We start from the raw sequence: 17,773 nt of genomic DNA on the forward strand, positions 1-17,773 counted from the left end.
AGCGGGTATCCACAGTCCCCACCCCACAGCGAGTATCTACAGTCCCACATCACAGCCGCAGTACCCACCCCACAGCGGGTATCCACAGTCCTACATCACAGCCTCACACCGAGTATCCCCAGTCCCCACCCCACAGCCTCACACCGAGTATCCGCAGTCTCACCCACAGCCTCACACCGAGTACCCAAGCTTCGTACTTTACACTCTCAGCCCTGCACCGCCTCCCACTCTTCCCGGTCGGGCACGCACTTTTAAATTGGCTGATTTGAATGACAAAGCTGGTGGGCGCGGGGCGTGATCGGGTCGGCCCCAGCGCCGCTTATCACCGGGCACCCGTCAGAGGAGGGGGAGGGGGAGGGGTGGCCGAGCTGCCGCAGCTCCCAGTCCTGTTTACCGCCGCCGGCCGACTCACGCCCCGGATTAGACATCGCTCAGCGCCGGCCGCCGAAAATACCGCACCGACGCGCCGCTCGCCCGTCTGCTGAGGTGGTCGTACGAGCAGCTCTGGTGCGTGTTTACAGCGCCGGCAGCTGCAGCCTGTACCGCGGCTTTGGTCGGCTCATGGCGCATTCAGAGGGGTCACAAGGTATACAGTGCATTCCAGCATCTCCCAAACGGGGAGTTCCGACCTTGCGACTTCGTCTGGCTCGTCATTCTGATTTAATTTGAACTTAAATAAAGGAAGAGCAGGCCAGTTTCTGGGAATGTTTGTGGGTGATGTGTAGGAAATGCATATTAAATCCCCTGTATCCTCTCCACGAGGTTACTGCACAGTCCAGTCCATATCAATATAGCTGAGAGGCGGACCGCCCCGGGAGGTGCTCCGGTGTCCGCCCCAGCGCTGTCCGCGTGCCGTCTGCATGGATATGTCGATAGTGGAGAGCGGCGTCCGTCTGCGACCCGCCCCTGACCGCCGCGCCGGCAGGGCTGTCTGCTCCTCCGTCTGCTCTGACCGCCGTGCTCTGAGGCGAGGGTCGTGTCCTCCTCAGTCCGGCTCTGATGCAGGATAGAGCGCCCCGCGCACGCCCTCTCTGCGGCTGCGAGACGCAGTTTAATCAGAATGCTGGCCGGCGCCGACGGCCCGCGGCGCCGCGCCCAGAGATGGGCACGCGCCGCGCGCGAGGGGCTGCCACGCCGGGAATTGGCGCGTCGGCTATAGCGTCCGAATGGCCCGCTATATTGTTCATCGGGCGGCGAGTGGAAATGGCGCCGGAGGTCGGCCAAGATGGGTGGGGAGGGGAGCGGCAGATCGGAATCCCATCCCGCTATCAGGAGCCGAGCCGCGCGCTGGCTGCAAGTTTTTATTGCGTACCGTTTCTACAAATAACGGATGATTCGTTACGTGGGCAATGGTAGACTGTAGCCAACTTCAAATTGAAGGACAAGACACAAGGTTGAAAGACTCTCCAATCTGACAAACGACTCTGGAACTCAGTCGCATTCAAGTTCCAAATGTCGACGATTGCCGTAATATGATTAGTCACGGTAGGCTTAACTGCAAAGGCGGCCTCACGCTTGGCTCCCTTCAATCCCAGATCCGAATGACACAAATAATGTGTCGCCGGGCTCGTTCCAGATTTGGCACTCCTCCCTCACCAGCGGCAGTGAGCGCGCACACTCCCCGGACCGGCGCGGCCGCCAGTTCATTTCACGCTTCTCGCCTCTCCATCACGGGATTTTATTGCTTATTTGTCATATTAACGCCTTAATTCCCACATTTTCCGCCTCGGAGCTGTGGCCGGCGGCATTATTGCGCGCGGGGAAGAGCCCTTTGCCGCACTGGCCGGCCATCACATCCGCGCCCGGCGTTTCCCGCGGAGGTAAAATTTTATCGTGTCCAAATAATCAGACCGAATGAGTTTTCTGTTTGGCGGGCCGGGAGAGTTTCCAATAAATTGTCGGCGGCCGCGGCCGTTGTCCCCGGCCGGCCGTGGACGGACGTCACACGCTATGTTGATTGGACGTTTTATTATATCTGAATGGAGACAGCGGGATTCGACGGGGTAGAGAAACCTATCAAAATCGCAGCACTGCGCGGGTGACTAGGAGGTTCCAGATGGACTTGAACACTCGATAGACTAGTAAAATGAGATCTTAGCTACAAAATTCTTACCGGCAATCGATGAAAAAAAAATTATTCCATGCTTCCATTTCATGCTATGGAACCAAAGTACTAAATACCGCTTTATTCTCAAAATGTGACTCGCTTGCTGCCGGCGCGACAATGTCTTGTGATTGTCAACTGAAACCGTATGCCCGATCAGAAGTCTGTTGCACGTCATACACGCCCTGCTTATTTTTCTTTGTAACGGTTGGGATGGCATAATGTAGTAGGTATACAGGGCTCCGTTTACATTTTCATATACAGATCATCACATCATGACGCGAGCTCGCGTTACTAGCAGTTTTCTTTGCAGTCAACGGCTCTCCTTCGGGGAGGCAAACCCTTTCCAAATAAACTTCGAAAAACGATAGCAAAACAATCGAAGTGACACTGGGAGTTATTCAGGCGCGACCTTAGTTCTTAAATTAATGTTTATTGCCGTCAGTCCCGTTCCTTTGCTTATCAATTTCATCTCGTTTGGAACCAGTGACCTCATCCTTTCTTCAGCGGAACTTGGGAACTTGGGAACTTACAAGGACTCCAAACGTTTCATTGCTTACATACTTAAGAGCATGTTGCTTTCATATTATTGGAACTTCCTCGTTATACCTATAATATTTATACCTCAGAACCCTTCTTAACATGGTCGTTTAGCTAGGTCATATATTTTTTTTCAGTCAAAAGTTTCTTAGTCAAGTCCTTCCAGCTTTGTAAAAATATTATTATCACATATCTACCTTCATGTGTCATAGTAATTTTAACCGAAACAGACGATGATCTTAAGGTTACCTGACGATTAACTGGGTGTATGTATGAAGGGATGAGGATACACACAGAAAAATATTGACACCGTTAGCGGTGTAATTGCACAGTACATATCTGAGCACTTGAGGAAAGTTAATTTAGTCCCTTCCCCGCTTAAATTACTCGCGCTTCCAAATGAACACCAGGAAGAAGGTAATAGAACACTGTTAGGAGGGTTGGGTGTTTTACTACATGTAGCAAAACACCCAACCCTCCTAACAGTGTTCTATTACCTTCTTCCTGGTGTTCATTTGGAAGCGCGAGTAATTTAAGCGGGGAAGGGACTAAATTAACTTTCCTCAAGTGCTCAGATATGTACTGTGTAATTACACCGCTAACGGTGTTAATATTTTTCTGTGTGTATACACGTGCAATGCATTGATTTACCATTGAACGCTGTCGGCTGCACACTATTAGCACCAGCGATATACCCACACTTTTTGAGTCGGCGCGTCTTATCAAACGAATATTTAGCAGCTTTCTGAAAAGGTTCCAACTGGTACTGGGTTCCCCAATGTGCCTCCGGGCATATCCGGGTAATCCGATCTGCTGAGACTGCGGCGGCATGGTGCGGTGTTCTGACATACGTTATCTGCGGTCGTGGTGGATAGTTGAACAGCCAAGTGACGATGGAGGGAGGGAGGGATGGAGCACGCCTTCGGGGGGGGGGGGGGGCGGCGGCATCTGATCCCTGATTGGAGCCGTTTCGCGGTGCGGCCCAGTAATTAGGTCTCGTCAGTCGGACGGATCAGCCGCCGCCGTCCGCGCTGTAACGGCGCCGGCGGCTGTAACCGGAGCCGGGCTGCACTGATGAACAGGGCGGCGACAGACAGACGGACGGACAGCCGCTACCGACACCGACCTGCCGCCGACACCGACACCGCTGCCTCGGTCTCTCCGCCGCGCCGGCGTCCGCGGAGACAGCTGACGGCCGAGGGGCTGGGGCGCGGCTGGCCGCCGCCCCCGCTCGAGTGCCTCTTCGCGTCAGTCCGCGGACTAGCCGGAGAAGTGAACCGAACCGGGCGGGTTCAGAGGCAGGTCAAAGAACCCGGCGCGGCGGCCCGAGACGGATTCTCTGACGACTGACAGGCAGCTCGAGAGCTCGGCAGCAGCGGAGTGGAAACAGTCGAGTAGTCAGCATTTTCGACCCAGAAATGGAGGAGGTGTGGCATTCAGTGTTTGATGGACAATGCGACGATGGAGTTCCATTAGTCGGACAATGATCTGCGGATTTCAGCTACCGGCGCGTAGACTGAAAGCATCACCTGCTCTAATAGAAGCGATGTGGTTCCATTACTCCATTAGTAAACTTTCAGCACCGTCATCATCACGTCATTAGGGGTTCGCGTCAGTCGCCACCAGCGCAGTCAAACATCGCCGTACCAGCAAACTGTCCGCTCGTCACTGTGACGGATCGTCACAAGTGCCGCCCGTCGGCCATCGGTCGCCGGTCTGCCGGTGGCCCCGCCGCTGACCGCGCCGTCGACAGGCCCCGGCAGCAGACGTCACCCGGCGGCCACGATTCAGCCGCGCCGGCCGCTTCCCGCGGCGTCCAGAATGACGCCTCTGCGTTTACGACACCTCGGCTCAGCAGGCCGACGACGGTCCAGGAGGAGGCGCCGTGCGCGCATTGATCGCGGCCGCGCGTGGTCGACGGCCGACTCATGGTCGGGCGGCGGCCGCGTGCTCTCCAGGGTCGGGATCCGGCGGCAGCCGCGTGCTCTGCAGGGTCGGGATCCGGCGGCGGCGGCAGCACGGGTGGGCCACTGTCGCCGGCCGAGTCACTGCCGCCGGCCGGGTGCTCCTAAGTCGGCCACTGGCGGCGGCGGGGGTGGGACGGAGGCCGCCAGCCCCAGCCACGCGGACGGGCCATCGCTCTCTGGCAGCGCTCCGAGCTGCGGCGCGGCCCACCTTCCCGGAATCGACCGCCGGCGGCGGCGGATCGTGTATTCTCATTAGAGCAGCGCGGCACTGATCGGCCGCCCGCCCGGGACCGGCCGGCGCCATTTGGACCAGGATGGACCGCGCCAAGCCCGGACAGAGAGGAGGCGCACAGCGGGACGGAGCGCTACCCACCGCGGGACGGAGCGCTACTCACCGCGGGACGGAGCGCTACCCACCGCGGGACGGAGCACCAACGCGCCCGCGTTCGACAGTTTCAAATGACGCCCGATGTTAAACTAAACGCTGGCACGCACAGGGCTCGAACCCGCGACAGAGGCACTCCGTCAGCCGGAATGGTGAATTTATGTAATGGCCGCAGCGGACGGCTGTTCGGCAGACTACCGTTTGGCACAAGTAACGTCCCGTCATTTATTCACTTATGCTAATAAGAGTAGACGGCACTGCGAGCCGAAATCCTTGTGGCGCGCTGGCCGCCCGCGCCATCGCCGGCAGTGGGGGCAGTCATGGCGCGCCACTGGGAGCCGTCGGCAGTCCTGGCGCACTGACTGCAATGGGCCGTCGGCACTCGGCAGTCATGGCGCACTGCACTGGGCCGCTCGCCTCATGCGGGCCACGCGCCGCGCTGCCCGCCGCCGGCGCTCTATCGATTTTATCTTATCAAAACGTCGCGCGTGAAAAATCGCGTCGTAAACGGCGGTGACGACGGTGACGCAGGGCGCGCGCCGAATTCGTCGCGCCGCCAGAAAAAGACGGCAAATTTGCCGCGTCGCCACCGACACCGACGCCGCCGGCGATGAGAAATCGGCCAATTTGACCGACTGCTGGCGTGGACTACGTGCCACGGCGTCCAGTAATGAATGCGGCCACCTCGGGACCGAGCGCCGCCGCCGTCCGGCCGGCCGGCCATACATCCTGGCCGTGTGATAATGCCGAAATAATGGTTTGTTGACACGTGAAAAACGACTGTAGTGTCGCTTGGCGCCCGCGTACGTCGTGTTGGCCGGGCGGCCGGGCCGGGGGCCGGGTATTGACTTACGAGCCGCGGCGCCGTGACAGCCGGTCGGTACGAGCAGCGGTGCCGCGGCGCCCGACCGCCGACCGGGCGCTCAAACTAACGACGTGTCGGCCGGCGGCGGCGCCGACCGACTCGACTAATCAGTTCGCCCTCCGATACCAAATGGCCTAATGGATCGCCAGGAAGCGCCAGCATTGGCGATTGGTTAATGGAAGCCCGCCCAGACCAACTAAGGCGCACTTTGGCACCTACATCGAAGAACAGGTTAATATTGCTGATATACACATCACATATTGTACCTAATAGCCAGTTCTTTACCATTGCTGCATGATGTTAAAATCACTAAAATATGAGTTGTTTGTTTAATGTGTATCCCATCACACACCACAATCGCACCGCTCTGTAGGCATGTATCTGACCCTCTCAGTTTCTCCGCGTCAGTCTGTGCCGTGTCGATGACAGACGGCTCTGTCCTTGGCCCGTCAGTCCGTGTGGCAATGTTTATCGTCGCGGCCGTCGGCGTTCTCTGTGAGCCTGTCAGTCCGACTCGCAGTGTGACGACAACAATTTGTGCAGAAATGGGACGCGACCGGGCAGCTGTGACGCTTTGTCATCCCACTGCGTGCAAACATGAAAGTCAGTCATCTCGTTCTCATCACGCTCAAGAAAATAAACAATGATTAACAACAGTGAAAGCAGGTTGCTCTTACTGATATCAACGCCGATATTGCCGAACGTATCCCACAACAGACGACAAATTCTGATTAAATCATCTAATCCGTAGGATTTTGCAATAAAACATCTAGCAATGCACTGTACATTTTGCTGAGCACCGGTACATCGACAGTCCCTGCCGGTATTTAGCGGGTCTCGTTTGATCCCTTCCGAGAGTTGCAGCCCCAGGGGAGCGTGGCACCCGACTGATCTCCGCCTAAATGTCATATTCAGTTTGAGCCAGGCTGTCGTATTTGAGTGCGCAGCTGCCTGTGCTCCCTGCTCTGTCCTCTGCAGCCTGAGTACTGCAGCCTGACGCAAACCAGTGCCCGCTCTGTGACGTGAATGGATGACGATAGACAGTATTACACGACTACCTATTAATGTTAAATTAGGTCGCATATTACCGCGACAGAATCAATTATCAACCCAGGCACCGCGCCGCCTGACGCAGCAGCGCTGTATGCCAGCTGCGCCCGGTCTCCGCGGGAGGCATACTGCGCCGCCGCGCCCAACTGTCGTGCGGCACAGTATGACTCTCAGGCGGCCGGTGCTGTGCGGCGCAGTATCCACCTGCCGCCGCGGCCGCGCCGGTGCCGTGCTGACTGCCGGGCGGGAGCCGCACTGCAGCCGCCTGACGCACGATACCCGTTCTGTTGGCAGTGTGGAGTCTGACGGCGCGCGGCGACCCGATCGGCAAGTGTCCGACAGAGGTGACGTCCGGCGGAGACGCCTCGCGCGCCGACGTCCAGCCGCCCATAAATACCTCGTCCCCCTCCGCCGGTGGCCAGCCAGGTAAACACTCGGCGCCGGCCGACGGGCCGCGCGCCGCCCAACGCCGCATGCGCTCCCTCCGTGTGCGTAGAGAGGTTTTGCATGAGGCCGCCGCGCCCGCCCGCTCCGATCCCGACCCGAGCAGCCCGGCGGCCGAGGACCTGCTGGAGGTCGAGTGGGAGGCCAGCGGCGACCCGGAGCCCGCCACCGACCACCAGGCCGCCATCCTCGGCGACCGCCTCATCGACTTCTCCAACCTGACGCCGATGGTGAGCAAGGTGTCGGCCGCCAACGGGTTCGACGAGGAGCGGCCGCAGAGCGACGCACCGGCGCTCCCGCAGGGCGACACTCCCGAGCCAGCGGAGCACGACCAGGCGGCCGCGGAGGCAGCGCGGAAAAAGGCTGCCGAGATAAAACAACAGCAGAAAAACGCTGCCTCGGAAAGCAGCTGGCAAAAACCGACTAGTATTCCTAGCGCTGAAGAGCCTGTCATTGAAAAGAAAATGACTGAAACAGTGAATATGAACCCAATGATAATTTCTGGTACCCAAGAGCAGCCGCTGGACTCCGAATCGAAGATCAATATTTTGTTAGGAGACGATGTAAAAATACCGGAACCAGTTGGCGTCGACACTGATATCGCCATGGACGACCAGCAAATATTTAGCCAGCCTCTAGAGACGATGATTCTTCCTATTTTAAATGAGAAACCTCCTCTCCTCTCCGACTCGCAAACAAAAGCGGGAGCTCTCCTTTCGTCTGAGGGGCTCTCAAGCTCTCAAGAGCATCCAAGGCCCCTGCCTTCACACATCCTTTTGAACTCGCTCCCAGAGACGAACTCACAGCAAAATCCCACTTTAAGTCCGCCAGAGAAACTGACGACACCCACGGCCAAGGAAAAGCTGCCTCCGTCCGTCCCGAGTCCGTCCCGCCCGGCACCGCTGCCGGCGGCCGACCCGTCGCTGCGGCCGCAGCACGACGCGCCGTGGCCGGCACCGCGCCGCGACAGCGCGCTCCTCTACGACAGCGAGGTGGTGGAGTTTGTGCCGCTGGTTGACCGGGCCACGGTCCCGCCGCGGCCCGCCCAGCCGCACCGGCCGGACGGCGCGCCGGCCCTGTCCGACTCCGACGTCTCCGGCCTCGGCCCCGACGCCGGAAGCCTCTCTGATTTCGGAAGCAATGAGATTCCTCGCACCGGGCCCGACGATGATGAAGAAAAATTAGCGGCCGGCGACGACCGCGTTGCTATGACGACCCCATCGAGCCGGTCGGAGTCGGGCGGCGGGGCGCCGCGGCGGCCGGTGACGGTGGACAGCGTGCCGGTGCCGGTGGCGCCGCGGACCGTCACCGTCACCGTGGCCGTGGACGGGGGCGAGCTGTACCAGCTGTCCCTGGTGCTGCCCACCGATCACCAGGAGGTGACGGCCACCCTGCAGAAGACGGCGCCGCCGCCGGCACCGGCACCGATCCGGGGGGCAGCGGAGACCACGGTTTCACCAGCTCAAGAGGACGTGACAACGGAAAATACGGAAACAGAAGACACAACGGAGGCACAAGGGACCACTGAGGGATCCACTGAGCCCAGTTCCAGCGCTCCCGAGCCCACTGACGCAATGACCACAGAGGAGGCTTCCACAGCGGCCGTGACTACATCGACGCCGGAAACCGAACCGACAACTGCATCTCCAACAGCAGCTTCAACTACAGCAGCAGCTGATACGATAACTGAGGAAGTCACAACCGCGCCACCGGCCGAACCAACAGCCACTGAGCCGCCCACAGCACCTACCGAGCCGCCCACTGAGGCGCCTACTGAGCTGCCCACTGAGGCGCCGACCGTGGAGCCGTCTGAGCCTACCCAGCCCGACTCTCCGGCGGCGGCTACCACTACCCTGCCGCCGCCGCCGCCCCGGCCGGCGACCGCCGCGCCGCCGCCGGCCGCGCTGGCGCCGTCGCCGACCTGCGCCCGTCCCAGCACAGTCACCGTGACCTTCCCGCCCCCGGTCCCCATCATCGTCGTCGAAGGTGAGCTCTCTTTTCTCTGTGTTCTCTTGTCTCCAGTCTGTCGTTCAGTTTCCCCGCCTGCTTTCTGTGTACATACGTCTTTCTGTTGTCTCTCTAGTTTTGACTATTCCCCTATGTCCCGTGGCGGCGCGCGGCCGTGTGTGTCTCTTAGTTGCTTGCGTCTGCTTGTTTAGCGGCACTCACACAAAGCGCACAGCGCTGCGTCGGTGGTAATGGGGCACAACGCACATTCATTCGGAAGCGGTATACGTAGCTGTTGATTGTTACGGAGTCGTACTGTGATGGTTGAACTGTGGGACGGATGTTCACGTCGCCGCGGCGTTTATCGGCAGCCAAAGGCGTATCGGGAGCGGCGGCTCACATCAGCCCTGTATCGGCGAGTCGCAGAGTGGGACGGCGAGCCCTCGGGACGGCGATACTCATCTCGCCATTCACTCGCCAGAATGGCAGCCCCACCTGCATTTTTCACCGCCGCCGTCTAGATTGAGATAAGGCGTTTCCTTTTTTGCCGTCCGAGTTTTGCCGGCACAACATTGAGGGATTATCCCGTGAAACGCAATTTGGCCGGGCGGCGGATGTCGCCGCCGTTTCGGCTGACGCGGCGTCCCAGGACGGCACGGCGCAGCTGGAGCGTAGAGAGCCTCGCTAACAAGCTTTCGGCTTGCAACTCACAGCTCGAGCTGGACACTAACCCGACAGGACTCAACGGAACGGTACAAACAAGAGAGCGCCAGCGAACAGGAAGGCGTGTCTACGACAGGGTGAATTAGCGCCAGACATTCAAGTCGATTATCAATAGCAAAAATCGTAGCATCAAAGTCTCTATAAATCCTTAGAGCAATATTTCTGGCTTAATCCCGTCACTCCATGCCTAGATTGAATGCTGAAAGCATCTCACAGCCGCCGACTCCAGATGCCGTGCAGAATGCAATTCTGTCAAATCCACCCAGCCGACGGGCGCAAACACAGCCGGAACGAGCTCAGAGTCGGGCTGCACGGTGAGCTCAGCACCCCACCCCCGCCGCCCACCCGCCGCGGAAGCGTCAGGCCTCGCTGGCAGCTAATGTGACGCACCCACAACTTGTGGTGACAACTCGGCGCGACCAGAACTTTTGCTCGCAGAGCGCGGCTGCCGGGCGGCGTCACTTTACCGCGGAGTAACATCAGCCGGTCACGCTCCGCGATATCCGGTGCAGCTTGACAAACGGGCCGTTTGACCATTAAATTATTGTGCCGCGCTGCAGGCGTCATCCTATCAATCTCAATGCTATGTATAATGTACCGCGGGCACCCTGCGCACGGCACGGCCTGCATCGAGGTGCCTGCAACTTTCACACGGTGTCAACTGGGCTGCATTATCAATCTTATTTATGGACGCGGCATAAGCGCCGGCGTCCAAGCTGCTCCGCATTGTCGGCTCGCCCGGGGGTACGTAAGCTGGCCGGGGCCGGCAGCGGCGGCGCTGCCAAGTTTCCGTACCGGTCGGAAATTTTTAATTGCAAAAACCTGTTTGTTTAGCCGGTACGCCTGCGGAGACGCAGTGATGGCCGGTCGGCTCGGTCTGACGAGATTACGCCTCCTCTGCCGCCACCGCACGCACCGCGGCTAAACAACAACACAGAGTGAGCGCCGCCGAGGGGGCGCGCCGCGACCGCCGGCGGCGCGGCGTTTTTGTCTCGTCTGCGGCGCTATGAGCTGCCGACTGAGCCGGAACGCTGGTGGGAGCGGCGATCGGTCGGGCGGACTGCTGGCGCGGCCTGTGACGGCGGGAGGGTGCGGCCGGGACGTTTGTTTACCGCCGCCAGGCCGTAGATCAGCGGCGGCTGCCGGCTGCCGGCAGACAGCCGGCCGGTCGGTCGGAGCGCCTGGTGTCGCCTAGAGGCGGCCGCTGCCGACCGAGGAGCAGGGATCCGACCACCGCCGACAGGAGGTGGTCCACCCGGCCCTCCCCCGCCGGCCCGGGGGTGGTCCACCCGACCCTCCCCCGCCGGCCGGGGGTGGTCCAACCCGGCCCTCCCCCCGCCGGCCGGGGGTGGTCCAACCCGGCCCTCCCCCGCCGGCCGGGAGTGGTCCACCCGGCCCTCCCCCGCCGGCCGGGGGTGGTCCACCCGGCCCTCCCCCGCCGGCCAGGGGGTGGTCCAACCCGACCCTCCGCCCCCCCCCCCCGCCGGTGGCGCAGCTCCTCGCGCTGACGTCAGCCCCTGCCGACGGCGGCTGATTGGAACCGCGACAAAAAAGAGCGGCCCGCCAGAGTGGCTGTCCGAGCGGAGACGGCGCTCCTATTGGAAATGTGTCGATTAGCGGCGCGGCCGAGCCGAGCTCCGAACGGGCCGCGGCAGACGCAGCCAGAGCCAGGTGCTCAGCCGGCTCCCCGATCAGTGCCAGCTGCAGCTGCCGCCCGACTCTCCGCAGCTCGTCTGTCAGAAAATGATCAGAGATAGCTCAATGGCGATTGAAGTAGGGCTTAAACAGAAAACGTATGTACCCAGACAGGCGGAGGATCCAGGAATATCTAAAACGTTTGATTATAACTGCTTAAATTTAAAGTAAACATGACGATATTTGACAATGAACGGCAATTCATCGATATGTTATGCGTATAAAGCTAAAAAGTGAGAAAAAGTAAACATTACTTAAATGTTTCAACAATTATTAAACAATGATTGTCCAATGTTGAACACCCTTGTGTTGCATTCCGCCCCCTGACCCCTCCCCCCCCCCCCCGTGGGCCCGTTTGCAGACGTGCGGCGGAAGACGGTGCCGCCGGCGGGCAGCACATTCTCAGTGGTGCGGCTGGACGAGAGCTACGCCGAAACGCTCAGTCCGCACGGCTACTGGTCGATGCAGTTCTACCTGCCCGACGACGCGTACCTGCAGTGGGAGAGCACGGTGCCACGCGGCGCCAGCCTGGCCGTCTACGGCCGCCGCAACGCGCTGCCCACGCACACCCAGTACGACGTGCACCACCTGCTCAGAGGCTACAGCCGCCGACTGGGCCGCACCTCCGGGGTGAGTCCACCTGCTCAGAGGCTACAGCCGACACTCACTCCATGCTCTGAGCACGTTGAGTAGGGACGAGACGAGGGGACAATGCTAGAAGCCGGGGGCACAATCGACGACCTCATTTTGTTTCTTGACGCCAGAAGTTTAGAAAGAAGGGATGGTGTAAAGAGTAAGCATTGCGGAAATAAATTGGATTCCTGGTCCGTCCAGGACCCAATGAAATGTGTTGGTGAATGTTAAGCTCAAGTCTCGATGGCCGCGATCCTCCTTACATCCGCAAACGCGAACCAGCTGGCACTCCACGAGGCTTCTGGGACATTTCTTCGCTTGTGTACACTACCACCAACAGCAAAATGGTCCAATTAAGGTCACGTAGCCGCCACTCAGAAAGGTCAACACTTTTCGGCAGCCCGTGCACACATTTCTCGTGAGACCCGTCTACTGTCAGCCCCGTGCGACTAGTCGCAACTCTGAGCCCGCTGCTCAGACCGGAGGAGGGCTGTGTGTCAGTCGGTATGTTCCGTCTCAGACGGCAGGGTTGTGCGCCGGTCGGTCATCCCGCCGGTGACCGACGGGCCGGCCTCGCCGTCCCCCCGGGCGGGGACGGAGGTCGACCTCTGATCACATGTGACGGCCGGCCGCCGCCGAGCCGACCGGAAGGAGACGGGACGGCGGATGGCACCGGTGGGAGTCCGCGGAGGAGTGGCCGGGAGGGAGGGCGGGTTCCCGGAGGACCGCTGGAGCGGGGAAGATGGAGACGATCACCAGCCGGTAGAGCCCAAGGGAGCGAGGGAGTCGCCGGCTGGTAATGAACACACGCACTCGTGTCTCAAGCACTTGTTCACTTAATTGGAGAACCAAGGGATGTGAAAATCTTACATCGTTGAGGGGAATTTCTGAGTCGACTTGTAACTTTTCTGTCTTAACTGAATGTCAAACGACGTATGATGTCTTAAAAAAGAAACACTCGCGTGTAACATTGAGAACCATTACATAGTTTTGTTCGAAACGCTGCTATCGGCAGTACATGCCACGAAAAGTGGACGGCCAACCGAGTGGTATTATGTCGGAAAATGCAGCGTTCGTATTCTCATGACGGGGTCCACTCTGAAAACTAATGTCTTTGGCTATGCAGATGGTCAAAGTTGACACCGGGTTCCGTTCGCAAATTGAGTAGAACTGTCCCCAGGGCACAATTAATTTCAAAGTAGAGAAGTTATGGATCGTCCCGAAACTTTATCCGTCGCCGCCAAACACAAAGTGCACTCACTTTAGGACTCACGATAGGAATGGGCTCGTCAGCCCATTCCTATCGTCCTGGATAACAGCCTAAACTAGAGGCAGCTTGAGCCAAACTAGGTGAAATAGTAGGTACTACAAATATAATCAAATACCTACGCGTACATTTTTTAGGCAATGAGAATTTTCGAATGTTCGTATTCATATCGCGTTGTACTTACTGCTTCTGACATCTTTGTGCACCTTTGTCGATATCATTTGCGATTTTGATGCCAAAGATGAAACGTGAAAAGAAAAGAGGGAAAGCGTGACACTGAGAAGAGCCTTTCACAGATACCGAAATGGTCACGGGATATAATTTTTTCTTATAACCCAGTCACCCCTACCGTGCACTGAGCATAGCGAGATCGCAGTCCAGGTTGAGGAGGCGTCCGGGGACATGTCTGTAACTCTCCCCTCTCGGCCACTCGACCACCGGAGGAGAGTCAGAGCGCTGCACTCAGCCGGTGCAGTGGCGCGGACGGGCTCATATAGCCGACATTACACAGGTGGCAGAGATAATTGGACGCCGCCCGCCGGCCAATGCGACCGAATGTGACGCTCAATGAAGCGGGCGCCACCTCGAATCGCGCTGTTAACGTCCCCACTACAAGGCCCGGGTCCATTTGGGCCGTCGGGTCGGGTGGTTTATTGGGCGGGCCGCTGCGGTATGCGGCAGCGCCATGTCCCAGGACTCCTCCCGGAGAGCTACCGGAGGGTATTGCATACCGGCGCCAGTGTTAACGACGCATGGCCGGCGCCGGGCGCGCGTCCAGAACCCGCCCACCCGTCAGCGCCTCGTCCCCGCGAGAAACGGCGCCGTCCGGCCGCAACGAACGGCCCGCCCGCCGAAACGACCGCCCCAGATAGGGAGAACACGAACTAACGGCCGTCCTTAGCACTCGAGGCCGCCGGCCGTAACAAGGCGGGCGGCAGCAGAGCCCCTAACTCACCTCGACCCCCCTCCCCCTCCCGTCCAGCAGACCTGCAGAGGAGTGGCCTCGCCCGCCGGACACTGACCTCTCCCCGCTCCGCCCGTTCCAGCAGTCGGTGCCGCAGTCGTTCACCGAGTTCCTGCTGCAAGGCAACTGGTTCTTCTCCGTGTACAACGACGACGGCGAGGAGACGCCCGTGACGCTGACGCTGACCGAGGCCAAGGACATGACCGAGGGGTGTCCGAACGGCTGCAGCGGCACCGGCGAGTGTCTGCTCGGCCGCTGCGAGTGCCGCGCCGGCTTCGGCGGCGAGGACTGCAGCGAGAGTGAGTGTCCGCGGCACTCGGCACCCGCGCAGAGTGCTGGGAGGGGGCACGGGAGGGGCTGGCCCAGAGGTGAGTGGGGCTGAGCGTGTGCAAGTAGCAGTATCTTTGGCGCTCTATATTAGCCAACAGCGGCCAGCAGAAGACACGTCAGTACAGCCCTAAAGTCAGAGCAGGTGACTGTCATAGCCTGCGAGAGATCCGATTTCAGCTGCACCCGTATCGTGCGCTCCGGTGACGGCCCAGTCGTGCCAGACTGGGGCCGCTGTTATCTTGGCACGAGCCTGTCGCCTGTTACGTGAAATGCTGCCATTCGTACCTGTCTGAGAGAGCACGCCACGTTTGCCGTGAGTTGCGAGTGTGCCGCTTCTGTATCTGCTCCTCGCAGTGGCTGACATTTCCCCGCAGATGAGCGTCATCAGCCTGCCGGCGTGTGCCGCTCCGTAACAGCTGTGCCATAGCGCGCCGCCGCTGCACCGGCCGGCGGCGCCACATTCCCACTAACCGCCCTGGTGCTGTCCCTGCAGTGGCCTGTCCGCTGCTCTGCTCCGGAAACGGCGAGTACCGCGACGGCCAGTGCCACTGCAAGCCCGAGTGGAAGGGCCGCGAGTGCTCGCTGCGGCACGACCAGTGCGAGGTGCCCGACTGCAGCGGCCACGGCCGGTGCCGCGAGGGCACCTGCCGCTGCGCCCAGGGCTACAAAGGCCAGTTCTGCGAGCAGCGTGAGTTCCCACTGACCCCCTCACAGGGGAGGGGGGCTACCCACTACCCAGGGCTACAAAAGAGGGTTCTATGAGCAGCGTGAGTTCCTCACTCATTCCAACCGGATTACTTGTGTTAAGACATGCATTATAGAAGAAAAATATCACCTAACTATGTATATCAGGCTAAAATTTAGTCTATTTAGAAGAGCGAACAACGTTTAAAGGAAATAGTTCACTTTCACGATATTATTTTTTTTTGCAATGGATTTATGATTTTTTATGTTCAAATGATCAGCAAAGAAAATAAAACCTATTTATAACAAAAGATTATTTTCTATATTTTGATATAGGAAGAACTTTTCAGTTTCTGTAAGGCACACGCGATCCAGTATGAAAAGAGCATGGGTCCCGAAAATTCTTCAGAAACTAGAGAAATTATCGCGGCCACCGGCATTTGGGCGATCTGCTGCTGCTGAATGTCCTTATTGATCAGTACGAGAATTTCTCTAGAGTTCTCGTAGATAATTTCTCTAGTTTCTGAAGAATTTTCGGGACCAATGCTCGTTTCATACTGGATGCAAATATATGCAAGGCACACATCCTCAATGCAAGACACCTTTTTCGGGACGAGAAATAGAATATCTATGCCTAGGGTGATCGTTGGGCTGTAAAAGCTCCTGATTTATGCTCGTCTCAGCCCAGGCTACGGAACTGCTATTCCAGTTCAAAACCCATGTTAAAAAGTGAACTATTTCCTTTAAAGGAAATTCGTAATGGTGGACGAATCGCACACGTTATCGCTCGCGTCGACGAATCACACAGACGCAGACAGAATAAAGAACATATGCCCAGTAAGACCAGGGAGCTAGTTTCCTCCCATTCAGTGACCCCCGGCCGTAAAAGTCATCCGTAGGCCATATTTCGTGGTCAAATTTGAATATAACGTTCAACCGCATTTCCCCACAATCTCTCACAAACCCATCGAGTCGGACGACTGTATCGTTGTTTTCTCTGTTTGAAATCTTCGTTCGCGGTTCTCAAAGGCCCGTTTCGCCGAAGTGAGCTTCCAATCATCCGCTCAAAGCCACCCCAGCCGGCGACAAATTGCCAGAAATTTCCGACGCTAAAAATGCGAGTTTCAAACGAACCATTCGCGGGCAGCAAACTTGTTGGATCCTCCGCCGGCATCTGGAGAAAAATCACCAAATCTGTCGCTGGGATTGCGGATAAAGGGACTGACGGCAGAGTGGCACAGAAGAGGAAGCTCCCGCGGCGCGGGCTGCGGCGGTGAACGGCCCTCGTTTGGCCACAATGTGGTCGGAGCGTAAAACCATGACAAAAGACTGAGAGGCCCCTTTTGGGCTGAGGGCAGCCGAGAGAGCGACATTGCTTCTGCAACAATGTGCCTCTGTTTGGCGAAAATCGCCACGGGCGGTCGTCGTTGAAAAACCTCCCGCTGTAAACAGTTTACAGAAACAGCCTTTTTACAGCGGGTCATCGGCGGCACGGACCAAATACACACTGACGTCAATATTTTAGCGAACGCCACAGCTGTTGCCGACAAACTAGGCAAATGTTGCGCCGCCGATGCCGAGCCGAGCCGCCGCCGCGCCGCCCCTCACCCCGCCCCGCCGGTCCCGCCGCCGGGCCGGGCCGCCGCCCGCCCAGCGGCCACCTGTCGCCGCGCATGGTTTTTTTCTGAGACAGAAGCAATGGGCCATATCGACGCCGCGAACGGTGGACTGGCGTCCCCCTGTGACCCTGCGACCCGGCTGACCTGTGACCTGTTCCGAATGGGGCCGGCGGGGCCCTGGGCCTGGGAACTGGAAGGGTGTGTGAGGGGACGCGGCGTGCCGGCCGACTTTTTTGTGCTCTGCGTCACGACCCCTGTATCGAGTGACATTTTGGCCATGTATTTGAACCGATACCGGGCTCTGCTCGGTCTCACTTCACTGTTAGTCGCCGACGAGTTCACTTCGCTCTCAAACGCGGACGGCGGCGCTCTGCTGCCGCTCGAGTCTAACTTTTCTAACTACTGTGTCTGTGCTGTACTGCTGCCATCTCGCCGTCTTCGGTCAATAGCGAACTCTTCTATTTAGAAGACTGTGTTTAAGTGGTGGTGGTGTGAGTGAAACCGAAGTGGCGAGTGGAGGAAAGGAGAGCGGCGCGCAGCTCACAGTTCTCACGGT

At 58.7% G+C, this 17,773-nt stretch overlaps 1 protein-coding gene across 4 annotated transcripts in view; it reads left to right on the forward strand.

Moving 5' to 3' along the window:
* Positions 1–17,773, forward strand: part of LOC122390017 (teneurin-m-like) — a 95,912-nt gene that overhangs the window by 42,562 nt on the left and 35,577 nt on the right. For 2 of the 4 annotated variants that reach the window (XM_043382577.1, XM_043382579.1), the window contains exons 5-8: positions 7,206–9,341; positions 12,082–12,350; positions 14,667–14,883; positions 15,408–15,602. In XM_043382577.1, coding sequence (XP_043238512.1) covers positions 7,206–9,341; positions 12,082–12,350; positions 14,667–14,883; positions 15,408–15,602 — 2,817 coding nt within the window. The remainder of the gene's footprint in view (positions 1–7,205; positions 9,342–12,081; positions 12,351–14,666; positions 14,884–15,407; positions 15,603–17,773) is intronic. The other 2 variants (XM_043382578.1, XM_043382580.1) reach the window with 2 other exon arrangements.

This window comes from Amphibalanus amphitrite, unplaced genomic scaffold (assembly GCF_019059575.1).
Source record: "Amphibalanus amphitrite isolate SeventyFive unplaced genomic scaffold, NRLGWU_Aamphi_draft 000379F_arrow, whole genome shotgun sequence".
Lineage (NCBI taxonomy): Eukaryota > Metazoa > Arthropoda > Thecostraca > Balanomorpha > Balanidae > Amphibalanus > Amphibalanus amphitrite.